Source organism: Syngnathus acus, chromosome 1, assembly GCF_901709675.1.
Source record: "Syngnathus acus chromosome 1, fSynAcu1.2, whole genome shotgun sequence".
Taxonomy (NCBI): Eukaryota; Metazoa; Chordata; class Actinopteri; order Syngnathiformes; family Syngnathidae; genus Syngnathus; species Syngnathus acus.
This window is the reverse complement of record NC_051087.1, coordinates 8,482,193-8,505,110: the sequence shown is the minus strand read 5'-3', so window position 1 is coordinate 8,505,110 and position 22,918 is coordinate 8,482,193. Positions and strand designations below refer to the sequence as shown.

At 40.7% G+C, this 22,918-nt stretch overlaps 3 protein-coding genes across 3 annotated transcripts; all 3 read right to left on the bottom strand.

Annotated features, from left to right (window-relative positions):
• Positions 1 to 79: 79 nt before the first annotated feature.
• Positions 80 to 11,366, bottom strand: slc24a2 (solute carrier family 24 member 2). Its single transcript, XM_037251130.1, has 10 exons — positions 9,968 to 11,366; positions 7,723 to 8,834; positions 4,336 to 4,374; positions 4,152 to 4,263; positions 3,919 to 4,005; positions 3,571 to 3,647; positions 3,331 to 3,468; positions 3,114 to 3,203; positions 2,243 to 2,409; positions 80 to 2,164 (listed from the first exon to the last, which is right to left on the bottom strand). The coding sequence occupies exons 2-10, from the start codon at positions 8,626 to 8,628 to the stop codon at positions 1,915 to 1,917; spliced, it is 1,866 nt and encodes a 621-aa protein (XP_037107025.1). The 5' UTR covers positions 8,629 to 8,834; positions 9,968 to 11,366; the 3' UTR covers positions 80 to 1,914.
• A 91-nt stretch (positions 11,367 to 11,457) lies between these two features.
• Positions 11,458 to 14,579, bottom strand: LOC119122682 (sialic acid synthase-like). The gene is made up of 6 exons (XM_037251153.1): positions 14,337 to 14,579; positions 13,796 to 14,011; positions 13,613 to 13,712; positions 12,823 to 12,977; positions 12,470 to 12,736; positions 11,458 to 12,014 (listed from the first exon to the last, which is right to left on the bottom strand). The coding sequence occupies exons 1-6, from the start codon at positions 14,466 to 14,468 to the stop codon at positions 11,799 to 11,801; spliced, it is 1,086 nt and encodes a 361-aa protein (XP_037107048.1). The 5' UTR covers positions 14,469 to 14,579; the 3' UTR covers positions 11,458 to 11,798.
• A 2,486-nt stretch (positions 14,580 to 17,065) lies between these two features.
• Positions 17,066 to 19,204, bottom strand: LOC119127031 (sialic acid synthase-like). The gene is made up of 6 exons (XM_037258702.1): positions 18,965 to 19,204; positions 18,466 to 18,681; positions 18,286 to 18,385; positions 17,961 to 18,115; positions 17,608 to 17,874; positions 17,066 to 17,383 (listed from the first exon to the last, which is right to left on the bottom strand). The coding sequence occupies exons 1-6, from the start codon at positions 19,094 to 19,096 to the stop codon at positions 17,192 to 17,194; spliced, it is 1,062 nt and encodes a 353-aa protein (XP_037114597.1). The 5' UTR covers positions 19,097 to 19,204; the 3' UTR covers positions 17,066 to 17,191.
• Between the last annotated feature and the right edge of the window lie 3,714 nt (positions 19,205 to 22,918).

Below are 22,918 nucleotides of genomic sequence, written 5' to 3'. Positions count from 1 at the left end.
TACTCATTCAAGGTGGATTTTGTTTTTGTATAATTGATTGTGTTCAAAGACCTGCACACATTTAACACAAAATCCAAAATTGCTGTTTATAGTTCAGCATTAATTTATTTAGTCATGTTTTATACAGTAAATTGAGGAATTACATTTTTATACATTGTTATACACAATTCAAGTAACAAACGAGAAGGATTCCATGCTTGCATGACAGTAAAATGGAAATTTACAACAACAACAAAAATGTTGGTCAATGATGGATGAACTCTTGCAGATATTTTTGCAATGGACATTGATAATCATCAAAGCAACAATTTAAAATATTACTGCATGAGTGCCCTAAAGCTGACTCCCGAGAATAGACATTGAATTGACTATGATTACATACAGGAGTTTATATACAGTGTTGTAATATAGACCTATATATTTTTACAATTATACACATAAATGCAAAATAGAACATATCCTGAAAATTATCTGAGTTCATTTTATATCGTTGGAGAGAAGAGAATTGAGATGTGTATCTGTGGTGTTGTTGTTTGGAATAGATAGCAAGATATGTTTGTCTAAATAGGTTCTACTTCTAGATTGTTAACCAGAGAGAAAAGAGAAACACACAAATAAATGCAGATGAATATGAAAGAAAAGTTTGTGAGTCTTGGAAAAATATAAAGGGGAAAAAAACCAGTTTGCAGCACCTCACCAACTGACACTTTGACTATACAGTACGTGTATCATGTGTTGTTAAAATTGCACTGAAAAAGTTGTCACACAAAATTGTACTTGAATTACAAGATCAAATGCAGCAGATGGTGTGTTATTCAGGAATAATGACTGCCTTTAGCGGACCTTTAATTATTGAGACAATATTTAATGATGATGAATGAATGACTTACCACTTACTGTACGTAGGTCCCGTAGATCTGAATTATTCAGCTAAGTGCTATAAGGTACATTTTAAAAAACGTTTTAGCCTGAATTCCAAGAGAAAATTGTGACACATTTCACAGACATGTTGTTTTTTTTTAAGTCTTTCTCAGAAGATTTGAATATTGTTACAACTGGTGGAGTGCTTTCTGTAGATTTCTGTAATTTTATTTCTAATCTTCTGCAACAATTCTCTCCATCGCTTCCTGTGGCCCATGTTTACTGTGGTCCACTTCATGTCGCCAAACGGCACAGTAACGTGATATAATTACAAGACTTGATATAGTTACAAGTCAATTACAAGTATATTTACAAGTTTGAAGACACTTGCTTTAGAGAACATACTTTGGTTGAATGCTCAAATTATTTTCAATCTTTTCTAGGGGTAGAATCGTTTTGGTCCAGGCCTGTTTCATGAGTATTTTTTTTAAATAATTCTGTTGAACCACAGTAGCATAGCTGGGGGGCTTTTTTTTTTCATATCAGGGGGCTGCCATTTTGTCACTCGTTGCTGAAACAAAATGACGTCACCACAGTCAGATAAAAATGTGTATACTGTACTGAAAACAGCTTGTGTTTGTTCATGAAATGAATGAATGAACAGTAACTGTGCAAATGATTCTGATGAACTACACTGATGATATTGACGCAGTGCATGAAATAAAACATTTGAACATCTAGCTTTCACACAAATAAAGTGTCTCTTTTTTCCCCTCCATGATCATTGGAATCCCCTCCAGAGCTTTGCAACACAAATAATGTCCACTTCAATCCTCTTATTATAAATCACATAAAGTAACTTCGGGTTGAAGAAATGTTTTTCACACAAGTCATCATCGCTGATGATGAACCTTGCTTGACTCATCAGGATCAGTCATTGTTCATGTAAATTTTCCATCAGTCCTGTGAAGGAAGTAGAATCCCTCAAAACGGAGCCTCACGGCTGAAATCAAGTTATTAAGTGGCATCAATGTAGCCAAACATGCTCCTCTCTCAGACGGTTACAGGGCACATAATAACTTTGTCCTCCAGCAAGACGCTGACGATGAGGAAAACAAAGTAGAGCAGGAACATGAGGAAGCCGAGAAACTTGCTCATCCTCCACTTACAGGCCGCGATGGAGATGATGACAAAGAGGAGCATGAGGAAGAGGAGGACGATGGCACAAAAAAGGCCGTTGCTGCTCACCTCCACCGGCTTGAAGTCATTGATGAAGCTGTAGACGAGCCAAGGGAATGGCAGACTAGTGGGACAGTTAAAGTACACTCATGAGCTGGGGGGCAGTGGGTCATATCTTATCTCATTTCAACCTTCCACTTACCCCACAGTAATGTCAAAGATGTTCGAGCCTACTGAGCTGGACACAGCCATGTCACCGAGACCTTTTCGGGCCACGATCACACTGGTGATGAGGTCAGGGATGGAAGTGCCCGCTGCTAGAATAGTCAGACCCATGATCTCCTCTGTGATCCAGAATGTCTCTCCAACCTACAGGGCAAAGAAACACTTGATTTATGCATCCATCATTACTGTTAGGGTTGTTGCTGATGAGTAACCAGTTCAGCCCTCTGGATAGACGTTCCACGGCTTTGCGTGAAACACCTGCTCTGGGAGGGATCTTAGTTTTTTCGTCATCGGTAGTAATAGTGGTTTGACTGACGACCACACTAATAGGAGATGAACAATGATACTCTCCTGAGACCCAGAGAAAAAACTTTTTGAATTTCAAAAACACAGCATAATTCATAGGGGTGAAAAAAAGCATTACTATGTGAAAGAAAAGTCAAAATATGGTTTTGTTTCTTTTTTTTACAATGTGTCCTTTGGAGAGGACCTCAGGGGCTGAACATTAACATGCAGTCATGATGCTATGGCTTCATCTTCATTTACTTATTAATATGAGCCAAAGACAACTGGGATGTACTCCCGATCACCCGTGACCTCAATGATGATAAGTGGTATTGAATCTTCCAGGGCGTGATGGCTCTCTTCATGTCTGTCTTTTGCATTTGCACCATTAAAATAGAGTTGCGGGTTGATCTGGCTGTGGCTCACGGCAGATTAGTCAGGGATTAGCAGCAGAGGTCATATATTTAACACCCTGCTACCAACTGTATGTAACTCTAAAATAGACAGGAAAGAATAGAAACAAAAAACCTTCACGTGTGTGGGTGAGTATGTATGTCAGTTACCTGATGTGCCCACCACACCATCAGATAGGAGAAGAAAGCAATCCAACTGATAGCGCCAAGAAAGGTGACGGGGAAGAACCTTTCTGAGGTCTGAAACAACCAAAGAGGATACAAGTATAGATTGAGTTCATTTTCCTGACAGTAAGGTATGATGTAAGTGCATGTCAGGACACATTTTTATAGCCATGCATGTGTGTGTTTGTGTGTGAATTTTCACCTCTCTCCTGACATCAGGCAGTGTGAGCCAGAGAGGAAAGACAATCGGGAGGATGATGAGGTAAGTGATACGTTTCCTATTGGTGTCAGGCCAGGCCAGACTCAGAGGCTGATCTTCATCTTCCTCCTCTTCGCCACCCTGATGGAGAGCCCATTTACCATACTGTATTTTCTGTTCACATTTCACAGCTATATTTATTTGTTTAAAGATTCATCATGAAGCAAGGTGCAGACACCGTACCTCGTCTCCTATGACACCGTTCATGGGAGGCGTGACTTCCACTGCGACCTTGGTACTGGTGGGAATGGTTTTAATTGCTTGAGGAAAGAACACAAAGAATAAAACATGTATTTAAAGAGAGAAAGAGGTGAAGCTTTGTGTTGTATCTGGGTTAGGGTTTACATATCTACCAATACTGACAAAGAATAATAATTAATTACATGCAAGAAGACTAAATCAGGTCAAAATCATAAGATTATATACTGCGGGTTCGAATCTGGACTCCGGCCTTCCTTTAGGCTTTAAATTGTCAAAGTCAACTGTGACAAGAAAATGGATGGATTGAAATTGAATAAGACTGTAACTCACCAACACCGTTGGCACTGGCAGCCAGATCTTCTTTACATTTCTGTTTTGCCATTTTGTGAAGGATCGATGCCTTCTCTTTGAATCGTCCTGAAATCGGTACAAGAAAGTTTTGTTTTGTGGTTGCATTGGTGCATTACGGGAAAAAGTCTTGTTGTTGATACTTATATATTACGACCTGGAATTGTCTTGTTGAAATGTTTGAGCGCAAGTATCAGTATTTTACTTAAACGCACCTTCATTACTCAGAGGGTCCAGCGTGTGTATCATGAGCTGGAAAATGCTGTTTCTCATCAATGAGTTGTGCAGTGAAGCACAGCTACCTTCCCTCTGTAACCTTGGTTTTGCCTGTAAAAATACAAATGGGTCATAACATTCTTTTGGGGGAAAAAAACTTTGCACACAACAAAGCCGACTCACCATCAGTTTGTTCTCATCATCTGCAGCAGGGGGGTTGACCTGTAAGAGAAAAACAGCGGGAATACAATGTTTGTGTCTACTCCCTCCAAATATTTACACAATTCCTAGTATTTGTTCGGCATATCTGACCATACCACGAAGGGACACTGTCACGGATTGGGGCCCCGTGGAAAAAAAAAAAAAAGAAAAACTACAAAACATTTTTGATACATGACAGGAAGAAGAATTACATGTTTGTTCTTCAGATGGCATCAAGTACAAAAACTTCTACCTGATGCCTTTCATACAGTAGAGACAGTCTTGGCTTGCTTTTTGTCCCTTGCTGGTAATTTCTGTATTATACTATGTGTTGCGTAAATTCAGTGCACTTTGATTTTGTGTTGCACACCACAGGTGGAACACAGATTCAGATTCATGACCCTATTCATGCCCAGCACATGTCTAGCGAAAATCGTAGTCTTATTGTGCCTTTAAATTCAGTGCAGGAGAGGCGCAGAAACTGACTTGCTGTGCACAACTGCAAGCACACTTCCATGGGTGGACGATGTAAAATTGGCCAGAGTGATCACAAATCAACACTGTGAAGTGACCTTCCTACATGATTGTTGGTTAACCTCCAAATTCACCAACATTGTATAACAACACTTGTGCCGCAAATTAGACTCGCTCCAAGCTGGTCTAATGTCTAGTCTACTTTTAGCCACCAAATTATTGGAGCCTATATAATTAAAAGCCCTCGGTTCACAGGAATGCCAAGGACAGTACGGTCTGCCAAATTCCCCAAAACAGTAAAGCAATTTACAGCAGGATAAAAATTAAGATGCACCAGTTTTTACGCCGAGCACACGTGCGCTCTCTACAAAAATAAAACCTTCAGAGAGAAAGAAGCGCAAAGAGTGCTGCAACTCTTGAGCTGGTGTCCAGCTAGAATCTCATTTGTTTGCAAGTGTAACAGTGATTGATATAGATATTGTTTGTGTTGGACATTTTGTACAACTGATTGAGAGCGTGCTGGGATGTGTGTTTGCTGCCGTCACTGAAGGTAAGAAGATATTAAGGGGATAAAAGAGGATTGGTGTCTTCCGTGCTAACATTATGCAAACCAGTAGCTGCTCACTCTTTTTGCAACACAGAAACTGAAGTAGATATTAGGTTTGGTCTCCTGACAATGTCCCCAATGATCATAACTTCAGGATGTTGTCAGTCTTAATTGTGGAGAGGTCTTCTTGCTCTCTACCCTTCTGTGTGCTGCTGTGATTCCCTCTACCACCAGAGAGCACCTGACTATTATTAGCATCTTTAATGGGATTGAAGAGCATTAACCTTTGGGATTATTTAGCAGCAACCATTACATGAGGACAGGAGGACATCAAGAGCCTTGCAACGAAAACGGAAAAGCTCTTTTTGGAGGTGATGTTACGTCATCAAAAGTACAGCCGATTCCCAGAAGGCAGCAAAAGCCACAGGACAGTTGATAGCTTCAATATCCTCATCACGTTTCAATTTGCTATACAATATGTGCAATTTTGGGGGAATAACTCATATCAAGACATTTGATGTTAAGGGGGAAGTGAGTTTTGAAAATCATTAAAATATACAGTATATCATTTACATCACAACATAGTAGTGATATTAATAGTTCTTCTTGAGAATCAGTTTGTTACTGGCAACTGTTGATGATCATCAGCAGGGACGGAGGGGATAATGCCACAGATTCAAAGCATTGACTAGCGTCAAAGAGGTATGAATAATCTTGGTTTTGCATCAATCTTTGTTTGACCTTGTACCATGTCACACAGCACAATGACACTACATCATTTAGACTTCCACCATGAAGTGATTGAACAAGTGGATGTCAAGTGATTGCCTCTGTGAGTGTGTTATTAATACAAAACGAATCCACGGACAGCATAAGTGACATGCAGAACAAAGCCAGCCACTGACCCAGCAGATAAACGAAAGTGAAGGGGCATCTTCACAATGTCAGATAGGAGACAAAATGTGTTGAAAGAGGAAGCGTTGATGAGAAAGACAGTCTCTTCTGCCTTTTCTCAAACTTTAAAATGCAAAGTGTGTTTATTAAATCAAAGAAAGCCAACATCATTTAGAGAACTTTCCACCTAATGTTTGCAGATAAACCAAAGTGGCATCATTTAGCTGTTACAGGAGCTCCATTGTGAATTACCTGGGTTGTTCTGCAGAAAACAACACATTTTTGGACATAAACAAACCAACAAATTGAGTTGTTGTTTTTTTGGAGACAACCCAGCAGCTTTAAGGGTATGTTCTTTAGATTCGCACGAAGAGGCCGTGGCTTGTCTCGGTGTCTGGTACTGTGTGACATAAGAAGAAGTGCAAGGCAAACATTTGTCTCCTTGTACAAAAGAATTCACATGACCTTCTGTTAATTACCGAGTGGTGTATCAACACCTTGGCTCATTACCCTGTCTGGCCTCATAAAGGGCATTGCGAGAAACAAAATTTCCCAGATGCACATGACAAAAGCCGCTTTTGCAAAATATTTGGTAATGACTTTTAACTGTATTAGGTCACATATTTAGAGAATTTGAATTAAAATAAAAAAAAAAGTCTCATGCTAGAAACCAATTTTTGTCGGGCGTGTCATGGATTGGTGAAAATCTAGCTTTGTAACGTGTGGATGGATGGATTTATGGATGGATAGATAGATGAAAATAGGGTTGACTAAATGGATGGACGGTTGAAAGGAAATGATGACAGATGGATCATGTAGTTGGTTCGGTTGTATGAATGTAATGATGGCTCCAGAAACCAACAAATCCATTTAGTGATTGATTGGTTGCTTGATTGGGTTTATAGATAACCAAAGATGTATGGATGAAAAAATGCAGAGATGGGCGGATAGAATTAGGAAGAGAATATGGATGAATGGATGGACAGATGGGCAGATCGATGGTGTGATAAAGGGATAGACAAGTGTATTTAGGGACTGTTCAGAAGATGGATGGATGGACGGACGGATGGGTGAAGGGAATGAATGATGGATTTAGGGGCAATTCAATGAAAGTAGGGTTGAATGTGGGGAAGGATGATTTGTGGAAAAGCAATGCAACAGGGTGATCGTTGGACAAACACATGGAGCGATGGATCGGTTGGACAAACAGTATGAATGGATGTATGAGTAAATGGATAGTGAGTAGAACGAACAAATGTGTTGATGAACTGATTAATGAGAATCTGGCACTTGGTGTGGATAAACGGGTGGACAGGTGAATGGGTGAAGGGGTGAAGGGAGTGACAGATGGCTTAAGGGACAAAAAGTGTAAAAAAGTCAAAAGCAAAAAAAAGTGTACAAACAAATGGACAGATAGCGAAGGAACGGTTGTGTAGGTGACGAAACGGACATACCTTGGGTGCAGTCTCGATTATGTTCACCTGGTTGCTGCCCAGTATCCTTTTGATGACCAGTTCTACTTTGGCGTTGAACTTCATGAAAGTCACGTAGGTGAAGTAGCACGTGAGCAGGGCAATACTTTCCATCAGTGTGATTTCATTATCCAGAAAGAAGTAGATGAGCATGAGCAAGCCAACAATGTAGAAGGAGACATCTCTGAACAGAGGCCACCAGGTGAGGTTCAGCACCTCTTTGGAGAAGATGGCGCACATGCCGATCACAAACAAAATGTTAAAGACGGCCGAGCCGACAATGGTGCCGATGCCCACGTTACTGTGGGAAACAAAGACTCCTATGACGGAGGTGAACAACTCTGGAGCCGATCCGCCCGCCGCCATGAAGGTGGCTCCTGCTACATCATCAGAGATCTCCAGCTTTTCGGTAATGACTGTTAGGGCTGGGACAAAGAATTCATCGCACACAATGGCTAAGGCTATAAACATGTACAACATGCCAAACATATGAAACACCACAAAGCCTTGGCGTCTGTCCTCCACGCTAAAGTAGTCTGTAGGGTAGTCCCCGTGATTCATCTCAATTTCTGATGTTTGTTGGTCACCCCCGGGGTTGGACTCGTTCTGGTGCTCCAGGAGAGTTCTTTGGGGCACCTCTTCATCTCCTGAAACCTCCGATTCAGGCTCACTGGGCACCCCCGTGGTGACAAGAGACAAGGCACTCCATGAACACACTGTGCATACCACCGCCATGCTGAAGATCAAGCCAAGAATTCGCCCCGACCGCAGTTTCCTCTTTACACCCTGGTAGCGGTGCCTCATGCAGCTATGAGGAGGTCCGAGAAGCGGAGCAAAGCTGGTTGAATCCATGGTGTCTTGACTTCTTGTCAGGAAGTAGTCCATCATCTTTGGTTCTCAGGCAGAGTGGAAATATTTACAATCACCCCACCAAATGATGGGTTGATGGTGCTGTTGGCTCTAAGGGCGAGGATCTGACAGGCCACACTGGTTCATCGATTGGTTTGCATGTTGTTTCTCCTTTTAAATCCAATGGAGGCCCTTGAGTCGGATTCCGGGGTCCAGCCCATTTAAAGGCTTCCTCATATTACTCCCTGGACAGTGGACAAAAAAACAACAACATTGTAATTCAGAGGAATTATCACTAGAAGTATGAACAAAAACGTGATGAAAACCAATACAAGAGATGTTAGGTGACACAATCCTATTTTTGTGAAGATTGTAACTAATGCTCAGTTTTGCATGACACCGACAAAGTTGAATTGATCAAGTGTGCACGGCATCATACTGAGCGCTCGAGATAACAAATATTTAATAATAAAAAAATACTACTAAGAGTCCTCAATATAAAGCAATGTAGATGGTCACCGATGCAACTACATTTTGAGAAAAATAAACATATTGGTAAATTTCTTTAATACTGATCGTGTCAGATCTGAGCATTACTTGTGTTATACAATCTCATTAGATTCAAGTGTGATGATGTGACCCCGTACAATCTATAGCAGAGACAACAAAAAAACTTAAAAGATTACATAAATTGTTAAATAATGATTAAAAAAGGGTTGTGATTAGTCAATACTACCACACTTGTTTGCGTGTCTAATTAATTGGTGGTCAAAAGAACCTAGGGAATATTAGTATTAGTTATTTTACACTTGCTTTTTTGTTTTTTTTAACTTACATGTGTGCTGAATTGTAATTAGCAAGACAAACGAGAAGTTTGTCATTGACAGCCGATAGAGAATGATAAAGCTTGCATGGATAAAAAATACTAATAGGTTCTTTTTCTCATACGTGATTAAATGGTGGCAAATTGACTGCATTTTCAACACCAATTTTCGGCACTTATTTTAGTGCTTGCAATCAGGGGAGTTATACTGTCCATATTCAGTGTCTGCAGCAGCCTTCTTAACATTGTGCTGAGAACCTGTGAGCATTTGACATTAGTGAAAGCTTATTAGGAGGCTCGCTAATCCCTGATAAGATATACTTAGATAAGCCACACAGTCAGCACACCGCTGCTTGAAAAGTATACAGTCACAAATCAAATGTCAACTTTACGATCAAAACTAAAATAACAACGTCACTTTTAAACTTCATCAATTAACCCTCAATTAAGAAAAATATGATCGTAGAAGCAAATGAGAAGAACAGCATACACATTCAAAAATAAAACACAAACAAATATGCATAGATAATACTGTGGCAAAGAAGAAATCCTCACCTGAGTTGGAGGTTGCTCTGCCAGTTGGCCTAAAGATGGAAAAATATTCCAGCCCCTCTCAAAAAAGTCCCGATTGAATTTCTAAAACTGCCAATGGTAAATCCTCTGTGAGATCTTCGCCACGAGAAGTTCTAAAGTGAACAAGCCGAGCGCCGACTGCCAAATGCTCCTCCCACGCTCGCTCTCTATTCCTCCCACTTAGAACCTGCCTCCCTCCTTCTGCATCTCCCTGTTCCTCCCCCGTCCATTCTACCTTCAATTCAAATCCAACGTCTGTCTCGTCTCTTTTACCGGCGCCACTTGCCACCTCACCCTGCCACACCTGCTCTTCATCCTCACACCCAAGTCAGTGGATGTTGTCAATCTCAACCAGCTTAGAGCACAATAAAGCTGTGGCCCATCGTGTCATCAAGTCAATGGCCTGTGCATAAGGGCCCAGCAGATGGAACAGCAAACTTCATCAGGGATGATTAACTAGAACGGGGATCAAATTTTTTGTAACTGAGAGCTACTTATTGGGTACTACTGAAATGGTAAATAGTACAGAAATTTGCTCAAATCATCTTTATTTATGCATTATTGATTAACAATGTTAATTAAAAAAAGTGTAACTCCAAAATTTGAAAGATTTTCTCCCCAGACCACAGAGCACTGTGGGATTTAAATAACCTGGCCTTTTGTCTCCTACTGTTTCTATCCAATTAAACAGGAGCATACTTAATGGAGTGGCCCTCTCACTTTCACTCCCAGCAAATGGTGCTGGGGAGGGCTTAGGGGAAGATTGGCTCCATCCTGAGCCTGCCAAGACCCCCGTCAAAATCCTCTTCCATCTGGGAAGACATTAACAGTAAGTAGAGGAGGACTAACCTATTTGTCCTCACTATGCATTCTCGTGTTGGCGAATACCATATCACAACCTGAGGTAACTTCTCATTTGATTTACAACGCTTGAAGGCAGTGGTTTCTATATTAAGGCCCATGCAATGTCCTGTCAGGGCTAAACTTGTTATCTAACCAAGCAAACTAAGCTACCCTTCCTTCAAGGTAGCCTGTGGTATAGCAGATTGCCTGGGTGACCTGAAACAAAAATAAATCTCTTCCCATGCAAGACAAACCACACTTGACTTTGTCTACTTGAAGAAGCATGCAAGCATTTTATCCCTCTGGGTTAAGCCAAAAGGGAAGAATACTGGTGACTTGATTATTAAGGTAATAAAAAGTCAATGTTCTATTTGATAGTTAATTTGTCCCATTATTTTTGGTTTGTTAAAGAGCAGGAAGCATATAGACAAACTGTGATTCCTGTACTGTTCAAATATTAGAATTTAATTTGCAAATACAAGTCCGCATGCTTCCATGTTTTGGCTGGCAGAAGGCCATGCTGGCTCTGACGCTCCACAAACTCTATATAGTGAAGATTGTTTTAGGGTGGGAGGGAAGGAAGGATTGATCTTGGTAGCTAAAAAAAAAAAAAATACAATGACTTCTGGTATGCGTATATCTTCTTTATTAGGCACAAAACGATTGGATGATACAAAATGGAAATGTAACCTGTGACTATTTAGTGCATCTTGTTGAGGATAATGAGCAGCATTCGCCACAGTTTGCAACACTGGCTTCTAATCACAGTTGTTGATTGCTATTTCTTCAGTCTAACTGTCCCTAGGAAAGGACCCAACCCGGGTTTGTGCCACCTCAGAGGACAATTAACTCCTCATCCTGATTACAAAAATGATCTTAAAGCAAATTACCCACCATTTTATGCCCACATGATTTGGGTCCTCACCATTTAAGTGCTTCTCTCCCCATCTTAAATGTCTACTCACAACGTCTATCCACAGCACTTGGCTTTCTTCCCATAGCTGTCCACCACCTCCGGTGTGACGCTCTCGTCTTTGCCGACATCCTCAGTGACAGCTTTGCCAACCAGCTGGAAGATGTCCTCAGCCACTACGCCCATGGGCTCTGCCACCTTCACCGTCAACATGTCTAGACTGATGACGGTTCCTTTGGTGATCTTCACCTTGGCCACAACTGACTTTCCCAGCTGGATAAAAAAAAAAAAAAAAGGCATGTCATCGCCATCTTTTTTACAAATGCAATGTTATCAGAATCAGAATCAAGAAATCAGATACAATTTTATCTGCAGGGTAAGTATCAGAAAGATTTTTCCTTGATTATTGTTATTAACTGGTTACTTTGTTTATTTGGTGTTATTTAGTGATTAAAAATAACTAAACAACAGTTAAGCAAAATCACCCAAGAAAAAGCAGATATTTGCAAATGTCTTATTTTGCTCAAACACAGAAGGCAAATCAGTCATCTTTCAGGAAGGACTAGAGACATTAGAGATTACATTTGAGAGCCAGAAACAAGAAGATTTGGACAATTTTTCTTAATAAAATGTCTCAAAACGACTACCCGGAGTAGAGTTTATATTATACGCCCAGCAATTGCAATAAGATGATTTTAATCTCATCGAGCAGAGTGGTGAAACGGCACCTTGTCGTGACACGGCTTCTCACAAGGTAGCATCTTCTTGAGCCCACTTCCCAGTGCCCTCTCCACCAGTCGGATGGAACGAACCAGCTCAGCCAGCTCGGAAGCCACCAGAGATGCCGCGTGGTCACTTCCTTTCCAGGTCTTGTCCAGTGTAATGTGACGCTCTACAATCTTTGCTCCCAGAGCAACAGCCGCCACTGAAATACTGATTCCAGACTCGTGGCCGGAATACCCAATTGGAATATCAGGGAATTCTTTCTGGTATTCCTGTTGACGACGACAAGTGGTTTGACAATAAGTCCTGCTTGTACCATATCATTTCATCAGCTTATAGTCATTTGTGTTCTATTTACTGTGATCACTCTGAGGTTGACATCCTCAGGCTCAAGGGGGTAGGCACTGGTACACTGCAGGATGGCAAAATTTTCATTGTGCTCCTTCACTGTTTTGTACACCCGCCGCATCGTCTCTATAGACTGCATCCCACTGGACACAACCATGGGACGCCCTGACACAAATGAAAGCAAAGTCATTTCCCCTTGCATAGATAAAACAATGACATGATTTGAAATGTAAGTGCAGAATTTTCCGAGAAGAACACTAATCGTAGCACTATGGTTGGGGATCACTGTCTACCGGTAAAATAAATTACCTATCAAATGCATGCCGTCTCTATACCTTCAGAAAAAGACAACAAGTATAATTACTTGTTCACACCTGGACATTTAAGAGTTGACTTCTGAGAATATTTGACAATGTTGCTAACTAAAACAGCAGCAGCTTCCAAATGTTCTTAAACAGTCAGTCAGATTATAGAGTGAAGATTTGTGCGGTAAAATGATTCCATGACATTATATACAATATCTTAATCCCAATTAGAGCCTTGCAGTGCTGACATGTGATTGTGCCAAAGTGTTGTGGCGTGTGTGTCCACGTTCAGGGACATAAGACGCCCAACTGTGACATTCAAGCTTCAGCCGAAACTACAATTTTCAGCTGCTAATATTGTTCCTAATTCCAAAAAAACGTGCACAAATAAATTATGCAACTGACCAAATACATTTTCATGAACACTAACTAGTTGAGGATATGTTGGACTTTGGAACTGTTTACTGAATTAACTCTCAATTTGGGTTTTCCCACCTTTCTTGGCAGTCTTCTCGAGGTAAGGGAAGTTGTTGGTGTCTCCTGAGCCCACTTTAAAGAAAGGCACATTTAGCTCGTGAAGGAATTCTACCGCCATCTAAAAGGTGCAGAGTTAAGATGGAATCTATGTATTATATACTCAATTGTTCATAAAGCCGGCAGATACATTGAGTGCCCTACCTCATCCATCCCTGAAGCAGTGAAGAAGATCCCCACTTCCTTTGCATACTTCTGCAGTTCCTTGTACTGCTCATGGTTGAACTCCAGGTGGCGTTTGTGTTCTCCATAGGTATCCCCCCACGAGTGTTTGGCCTTGTATGGACGATCTAATGCACGTTTGTTAAACTTGTGCTCCAGCTCACTTTTTTGGAACTTGGCACAATCAGCACCACAGTCCTGTTAAAGGGCATTAAAGTTAGGCCGAGCTGCATTTTGAGAATGACGTGAATCAAGGCGTAACATCAACAAGTATTAGCACAAATATGTATACAATGTGTGCATGGAAGGGAGGAGACCGTGATAAGGTGTGTTATTGACACAAGACAAATAAAACGTCACAAGCAAACTGTTAGCAGACTGGGAGCTTTAGAAATGAGACCATTTTGGAATTACTTCTTTAACTTGAGGTTCGTTTTTTTATACAAATTAACCCTTGTCCAAGCCCATATGGGGTTCAACACAAAAAGCGTTTTTGGTCGCATATCCGAGTAACAGTTTTTACCTTTGCCATTTTGATCATTTTCTTAGCAAGCTCGATGTCCCCCTGATGGTTTTGCCCTATTTCAGCAATAATGAAGCACGGGTAATTGGCTCCGATCATCCTACCGGGGCAAAGTTCAAACTTTAAAGGCATGTTGACGGGAGAGAAAAGAAAAGCAAACACTAAACTAAAGATGAATGAAATTGCTCGGGGAAGTTGGTCTTCTCATGTACTCAGGAACGCCGACCCGGAAAATAGTGACGCATTTCCCGGAAGTGGCGTACGGCGCACGACTTTTCATTTCCCCCCCCCTCGATAATTAGACACGTATTGTTATACAATGTGATATTTATTTTCTTTAGTGTAAGTTTTTTTTTTAAATCTAATACAGCTACTTGTGATGGTGATTCAATGCATCATGCCGGTGCAGAAGAGATTTGGTGTTTACCACGTGCACGCAACTCTTCCCATAAACTTCCATTAATATTTATCATTTTTTCGTATCAGCAGTTAGAAATTGGTTGTTAAAAACTCTTTCATTTTAAAAGCTATTCTTTGGATTTTGTTAGTAAAATTGTGTGGCAGCAGGCAATACCATATGACAGCGGTGACCAACCCGCGGCTCGCGAGCCGCATGCGGCTCTTTGGCTGGTTTCATGCGGCTCTTTTACGTTCATATCAACATTTGTGTTTATTTTTCGTGCGTATTTGCTTCGCTTGAGTTCAATATGGTATTTTGGTCGAACGCGCATGCGCGTGAGGTGAGATCCCGCAAAGGAGGAGGGACAAACAGAGCGATTGGTTTTGCTGGCTTTTTAATGAATGGCGACTGTGACTACGGGGACCCATTAGGTCCAGAAAAGCGTAAAGTTGTTTTTTGTTGAACGCTATGGCAAGCCATTCTGCCTGATATGTCGGACGTCATTGGCGCATTTAAAAGCTTCAAATGGTCAGCGCCACTTCAGCTCACTTCATGCCAATATCGATAAGGACTTTGCAAAAGGGACTGAATTTCGCAAGCACAAGTTTGGAGACTTTGAAAAGTCAGGCAAAAAAATAGGTAGTTTTTCAAAAAAATTACGAAGCACTCAGAGACTGTCACACTTGCATTGTTTCAACTGGCTTGGAACATTGCACGGGCTAAAAAGCCATACAATGAAGTGGAGTTCGTTAAAATATGCCTCAGTGACGTTATTGAAATCTTGTCTCCTGAAAACGACAAACTAAAACGAATGGTCTGTCCCGCCACACATAGTCAGTGAAAAAACTTATTGTTTTTGTTTGTGGAATTTGTTGAACTGAGAGTTTGTCTGTGTGAGACAATGCACACAATGTTCATTGTTGAAAATGTGGTCTTTGGTCTGTGGTTTTAGTACTGTAGGAGTCAATTTGTCATGTTGGTGCGTGACATAATGTCACACAATAAATTTGGCTGAGCAGAGGTGTGTGTGTGTGTGTGTGTGTGTGTGTGTGTGTGTGTGTGTGTGTGTGTGTGTGTGTGTGTGTGTGTGTGTGTGCGTGCGTGCGCGTGTGTGTGGGGGGGTGTTCATGTGTGCTCATGTGTATGATGTGGCTCTTTGCGATGACACAGTAAAAAATGTGGCTCTTGGTCTCTGACTGGTTGGCCACCCCTGCCATATGATATTTACATATGGAAACAGTAATACGTAATCTACTGCGTCTGCCAATTTGGTTATAAAAAAAAACCTTGATATCCGACCGCAAAAAGCACGTCTCACCCGAGAGGCAGGTGGTGTTTGCCATGCAAATGTACTCCCACAACGGTGCACAAAGGCTGAAATCCGTTGGGTCTATTCTATCACGACCGCAAAAAGCAGGTCTCACCCGAGAGGCAGGTGGTTGCCAAGCAAATTTACTCCCACAACGGTGCACAAAGGCTGAAATGCGATGCGTCTATTATATCAGGTCACAGCCCCCTTTGCACATAATGCAACCCGTCAGACATTACTAATATAAAGTCACAAGAGTGACAACTGATAATTCTCGCAGTAAGCAATAATAGTACAGATTTTTTTTTTTCTTCTCCATTCTGGTCACAGCAAGCTAGATTTTATCCAAACAGTCCTTGGGCAAGAGGCAGGGTACACCCTGGAATGGTCGCCAAAGTACATATAGACATTCACATTCACACCCAAGGACAATTAGCATGGATATGCATGTTTTAGGAATATACAATACATAAAGCAAATAAGAAGCCCCTTTTTTTCCTCACAGTTTGCTAGAGTAGGCTATGGGCCATGTTGGATATACAGGAATACATGTTCCAGTCTAGTTTAGCAGGTCTTTGTGTTCTTTGTGGAAAACACATAGTATAAGGAAAGGCTTCTTCATTATTTGAAGAGATGTCTCCCTCTTGTCTGAAAATATCAACACTTGGTGAAGCCCATCCCCTTGCAGTTAAAACTATGCTTCACGTCAGCTGGGCACGAATATAGCGATAACGTTCTGTTCCTTGTTTATGTAATGTTAGCATTCCGTATCTTCAGCCTGTTGTTGCTTATTCTATTTTTATGTTAAATTGCCTTTCAAGGTGACATGTCTATTCTTGGTGTTGGATTTTATCAAATAAATGTCCCCAAAAAATGCGATTTATTCTACGGTGCAACTTATGTGTTTTTTTCTTCTTTATTATGCATTTTATGGCTGGTGCAATTTATACTTATTTATACTGGAGCGACTTTTAATTCGGAAAATACGGTAATAGTATTTAGTTGAAGCAAATTTGTACATTCCATTCACAATTTGTAACATTTCATACAAGCTGCTGACTTCTGAACAATGATTATACGGTAACAACTTGCTACGTTGTGGGAGAAATCCCCTCCCAAAACGATGAGAGATATTTTGGAAAATATCTAAAGGCCGTCCACCACCTCGGGTGTGATGCTCTCATCTTCACCGACATCCTTAGTGACAGTTTTGCCAACCAGCTGGAAGATGTCCTCAGCCGCTACGCCCATGGGCTCTGCCACCTTCACTGCCAACATATCTGGACTGAGGACAGTTCCTTTGGGGATCTTCACCTTGGCCACCACAGACTTCCCCAGCTGGGCAAAAGGTGTAAATCATAATAATTGACTTTTTGAGACGAGACACAATATTCTCTTAACAGCCTAATAATCATGAAGTAAAAAGACTGTAGGGACGGAGCCATTTTTGTTGTTGATTTAAGGGATGTTGCTCTCTGGACATTATCTAAGATCATTTATTAATGTAGGAGACATTACTTCCTTATCCTGACGGCAGTACTACCCCCCCCCCAATATCTCACCTTTCTGTGAAACGGCTCCTCGCAGGGTAACCTCGTCTTGATTCCAGTTCCCAGTGCGAGCTCCACCAATCGGATGGACCGAATCATCTCAGCCAGTTCAGAGGGCTCCAGAGAACCTGCGTGGTCACTTCCCCTCCAAGTCTTGTCCAGTGTGACGTGACGCTCTACAACCTTTGCCCCCATGGCAACAGCCGCCACTGAAACAATGATTCCAGACTCGTGGCCGGAATACCCAATTGGAATATCAGGAAATTCTTTCTGGTATTTCTATTAATGACAAGTGGTTTGACAATAAGTCATGCTTCTCTGTTGACATTATTCAATTGGATTTTGGTCCTTTTGGTTATATTTACTGCGATCACTCTGAGGTTGACATCTTGAGGCTCAAGAGGGTAGGTGCTGGTACACTGTAGGATGGCAAAGTTGTGGTTATGATCCTTCACTGTCTTGTACGCTCGACGTATCGTCTCCATGGACTGCATTCCAGTGGACACCACCATGGGACGTCCTGACACACACACACGCAACTTTGTTCAACTTTGTTCAACTTTGTAATGTCATTCTCAGGGCAGGTTTTTGGCAGCTGTGCCTTCAGTGAGTCTTATATGACCCTATCCCAATACTACTACTATCACATCACAGTTATAGAAACAATCAAAACTATACTATATGTATCACCTTTCTTGGCGACCATTTCCAGATAAGGAAAATTGTTGGTGTCTCCTGAGGCCACTTTGATGAAAGGTACGTTAATCTCATGGAGAAACTCTACCGCCATCTAAAATGTTCAATGGTTAACGTGAAACTTCATATTTGTTCCAAGAGTAAACCCTGCAAATAAATCAAGTGATACAGTACCTCATCCATCCCCGAAGCAGTGAAGAAGATCCCCACTTCCTTTGCATACTTCTGCAGCTCTCTGTACTGCTCATGGCTAAACTCCAGGTGGCGTTTGTGTTCCCCATAGGTATCTCCCCATGAGTTTTTGGTCTTGTAAGGACGCTCTAATGCACGTTTGTTAAACTTGTGCTCCAGCTCACTTTTCTGGAACTTGGCGCAGTCAGCACCACAGTCCTGTAAGTACATTTGGAATGGATGAGACACGCGCGCACACACACACGCACGCACGCACGCACACACACACACAGTATACATACTATACATACTAAGTATATTTTATATAAGTTCTTTGTGTGTCTTAGCATGAAGGAATTGACAATAAAGCTGACTCTGACTCTGATATACAGTACACACACACACACACACATACATTTGTAATATAATAAATTCTAATCTTACTTGTTGCAAACAATAGTGAAGAGTGCATGGTAAAATGAAACAAATGGTCACTCATTACCTTTGCCATTTTGATCATTTTCTTGGCTATCTCAATGTCTCCTTGATGATTTTGTCCAATTTCAGCAATAACAAAACATGGATGATCCCCTCCGATCATCCTACCAGGACACAGCTCAAACGTCAAAGGCATTTTGCTGACAGCCCAAACGAGTTTTAGTACAATTATAAGCTTGCGTCAATGAGGTCTAATGAATAGGACACGTTGCAGTGCCGAAGAAGGACGCAGATGCGTTGTAATTGCCTATTTAAGCAACAATGGGCGTAGTTTTCAGAGGTGGAGCCGTGGGGGCGGTTACCTTCATACAGGGTTTTGTAAGCTTTATTTTGTCATAAAGGCCTGGTTTGTTAATATTTTATGATGTTTCCTTGCTTGACAGAATAACAGTTTTTCGAGAGTAAGCACATGGAACTCCAGAAAGGAAACATTGCCGCTTGTCACACACTCCCAAGAAACCGAAAACGACCACTGGATCCTCCGAAAATTATCATTCGGTTCGCAAATAGGAAACATAAAGTGGATCTTTTGAAGCAAGGGAGGAAGCTACAAGGAACGGGTGTTTACCTAAATGAGCACCTCACTAAGAAGAATGCTGAGATAGCCTGGAACGCACGCAAACTGAAGAAGGAAAACAAGATTCTCGCAACGTGGGTCAGGAACTGTAAAATATGGATTAAAACAAACGGAGCAACACCAGAAGATGTCAAAACTCTCGTTGTGAGTGAACTGGAGGAACTGAAGAAATGTGGCCTGGTGGTGGGGGAACCAAACATTTACAATGGCTGAACTAATGACCATTAACTGGTACCTATGGACCCTCCGGACGAAAATAATGGATTACAGCGAAGTACAACAAGGCAAACAGAGACTGGCAGGGAGGACATCCATCTCAGGTAGACAGTTCCCCTACACTTTTCATGCCATCCAGTGACATTCTCACAAATGCAGGAATTTCTGTCCCACCGAATCTTGACTCTTTACTATTTAATTCATTTGACCTAGAGAATGCTAATGCTGGTATCTATGAGTCCTTCCTTAACCCAGATACAAATTACACTCCCTTAAAATCTGTTGAAATGTCATGTGAATATTTTTCTGAAGATATGTTTAACAAACTGTGCAATACTCCTCCTGGCCACTGCCAAACAAATGTATTCTCCACTGTCCACTTCAATGTACGGAGTATCTCTAAAAATTATGATGGTCTAAAAACCTATTTATCAACCTTAACACATTCTTTTTCAGTAATAGCTCTTACTGAAACTTGGATGGTTGATAATACATCTAGCTATCCTCTCTCTCACTACACTCCTATACATTCCTGTAGACCAAACAAGCAAGGTGGAGGAGTCTCACTGTATGTGATTGATAACTTAAATTTCTCTCCCAGAAAGGATTTAAGTGTCAATTTTGACATGACTGTAGTAGAATCTGTGTTTATAGAACTCTCCTCTTGCTCACTTATAAACAACAAAAATGTGATAATTGGATGTATATATAGACCACCAGACTCTGATAAAATCACCTTCAATGAAGCCCTCGACTCTACTCTAGAAATTATAAACAAAGAAAACAAATTATGTGTCTTACTTGGTGACTATAATATTAATTTGCTTGAATCTAAGCAGTCACATACAGCAGACTTCCTTAATACATTATATTCCAGAAACTTTTTCCCTCTTATCAACAAACCCTCCAGGATCACAAGCTCAACGGCCACTCTCATAGACAATATCCTATTTAATTCTCTAGACTACAAGATAACATCTGGCCTTTTGATCTGTGATGTATCCGACCATCTACCTGTCTTCCATCTCATCCACAATGATAGTAGTCCTGAAATCAAAGATCATATTGGAGATCAAATGAAATTCCGCAAATTTACTGAGAAAAACATGGTATCTTTTATATCTATCATCAGCTCTGTGTCATGGGATGAGGTTATCCTGTTGCATGATGTCAACAAAGCCTATCACTCCCTTCTAACAATACTCACAAATGCATTAGAGTTCTCCTTTCCTTTAACTTCTAGTCGTAAAAATAACTCTAAGGGGAAACCATGGATAACGGATGAACTAAAAAAATCTTCACGTAAAAAAAATAAACTATATAGAAAATCTATTGCAAATCCCATCCCTATAAATATAGAAACATACAAGAAATATAAAAACAGATTTACAGCTTTACTAAGGAAAACCAAACAAACTTACTATGCTGATAAATTTACACAAGCCTCCGGTGACATCAAAACAACGTGGAATCTTATCAACCATTTATTACATCGCAAGAAATCAAAAACATCGACCCCAAATGAGATGCTGGGGAAGAATAGAGCTCATTCAAACCCAATAGATATTTCTAATGGTTTCAATGATTTCTTTGTAAATGTTGGCGCTACCTTGGCATCTAGCTTCTCAACCTCTGATACAAGCCCCTGTTGCCTTATTAAAGGGCAGTTTCCTTCACTCTCCATTCTTGACCCTCCTAGTGTTGAGGAAGTCTACAACATCGTCATGAGCTTGAAAAACTCGGCCCCTGGCCATGATGAGATCAGAAGCATACTTATTAAGAAAATTATTCATTCAATAATAATTCCACTAACACACATTTTCTCCTTATCTTTAAAATTTGGCATTGTACCCCAAGAATTAAAAATTGCTAAAGTCATTCCTATCTTCAAAGCTGGTGAGACTAATGAATATGGTAATTATCGACCTATATCCGTACTTCCTTGCTTCTCCAAGATTCTAGAAAAACTGGTTTACTCAAGATTGGCAAAGCACCTAGAAACAAACAATATTCTCTATAAACATCAATACGGTTTCCGCAAAAAGTTTTCTACTGAGCATGCACTGCTTCAGCTTGCCAACCACATCTCAACGGCTCTTGACAATAAGAAATTCGCTCTTGGTGTCTTTCTAGATTTAAGCAAAGCATTTGATACTGTCGACCATAAGATCCTCATCGCTAAGCTAGAGAGATATGGAGTGAACGATTCTGCCCTGAAATGGTTCACAAACTATCTCGCCAACAGAGAACAATATGTATATATAAATGGTTGTTCTTCCAACAGATCTAAAATACTATTTGGGGTCCCGCAGGGCTCAATATTGGGTCCTCTATTATTTTTGGTGTACATAAATGATTTTTCCATGTCTTGTTCAAATTTTCTTCCTTTGTTATTTGCGGATGATACCAATCTCATTGCCACCCACGAGGATTTTAATTTCCTCATTGCACGTGTGAATACTGAGTTGCACGCTGTTACAAAATGGTTCAAAATAAATAAGTTGTCACTCAATATAAACAAATGTAACTTCATGATCTTCTGCAATATAAATAAATCTTACCCCAAAGAACAGGCCAAAATTTACATAAATAATAACGAAATCCATCAAGTTACTAGCACTAAATTCCTAGGAGTTATGGTAGATAAACACTTAAACTGGTCTGAACACATTGATTTGGTTTGCAAAAGATCCATGAAAACGCTAGGTATCTTACGAAAAGTTTGTCCCTTGGTCCATCCGTCTGCTCATCTCACTCTGTATTATAGTTTCCTCTTTCCTTTACTCAATTACTGCAACATAGTCTGGGCAGCTACATATCCAACATACCTCAGCAAATTACTCATCATACAAAAGAAGTTCCTAAAAATGATCTCTTTTTCAAATAGATATGAACCATCGGCACCATTGTTTAGAAACTATTCATTACTGCCAATTGATAAAGTAAATATTCATCAAACCTGTCTACTCACCCATAAATATATATACAGGAAACACTGTCTTCCAGCCACTTTTCATAATTTCTTCGCATTTGTATCGGAATTACATTCTTATCCTACAAGACAGGGGGACAATCTCCACCCACCGTCCTGTCGAACATCACGCCATCAATACAATATCCATTTTAGAGGGCCCTCACTCTGGAATGAGCTACCAATCCATATTC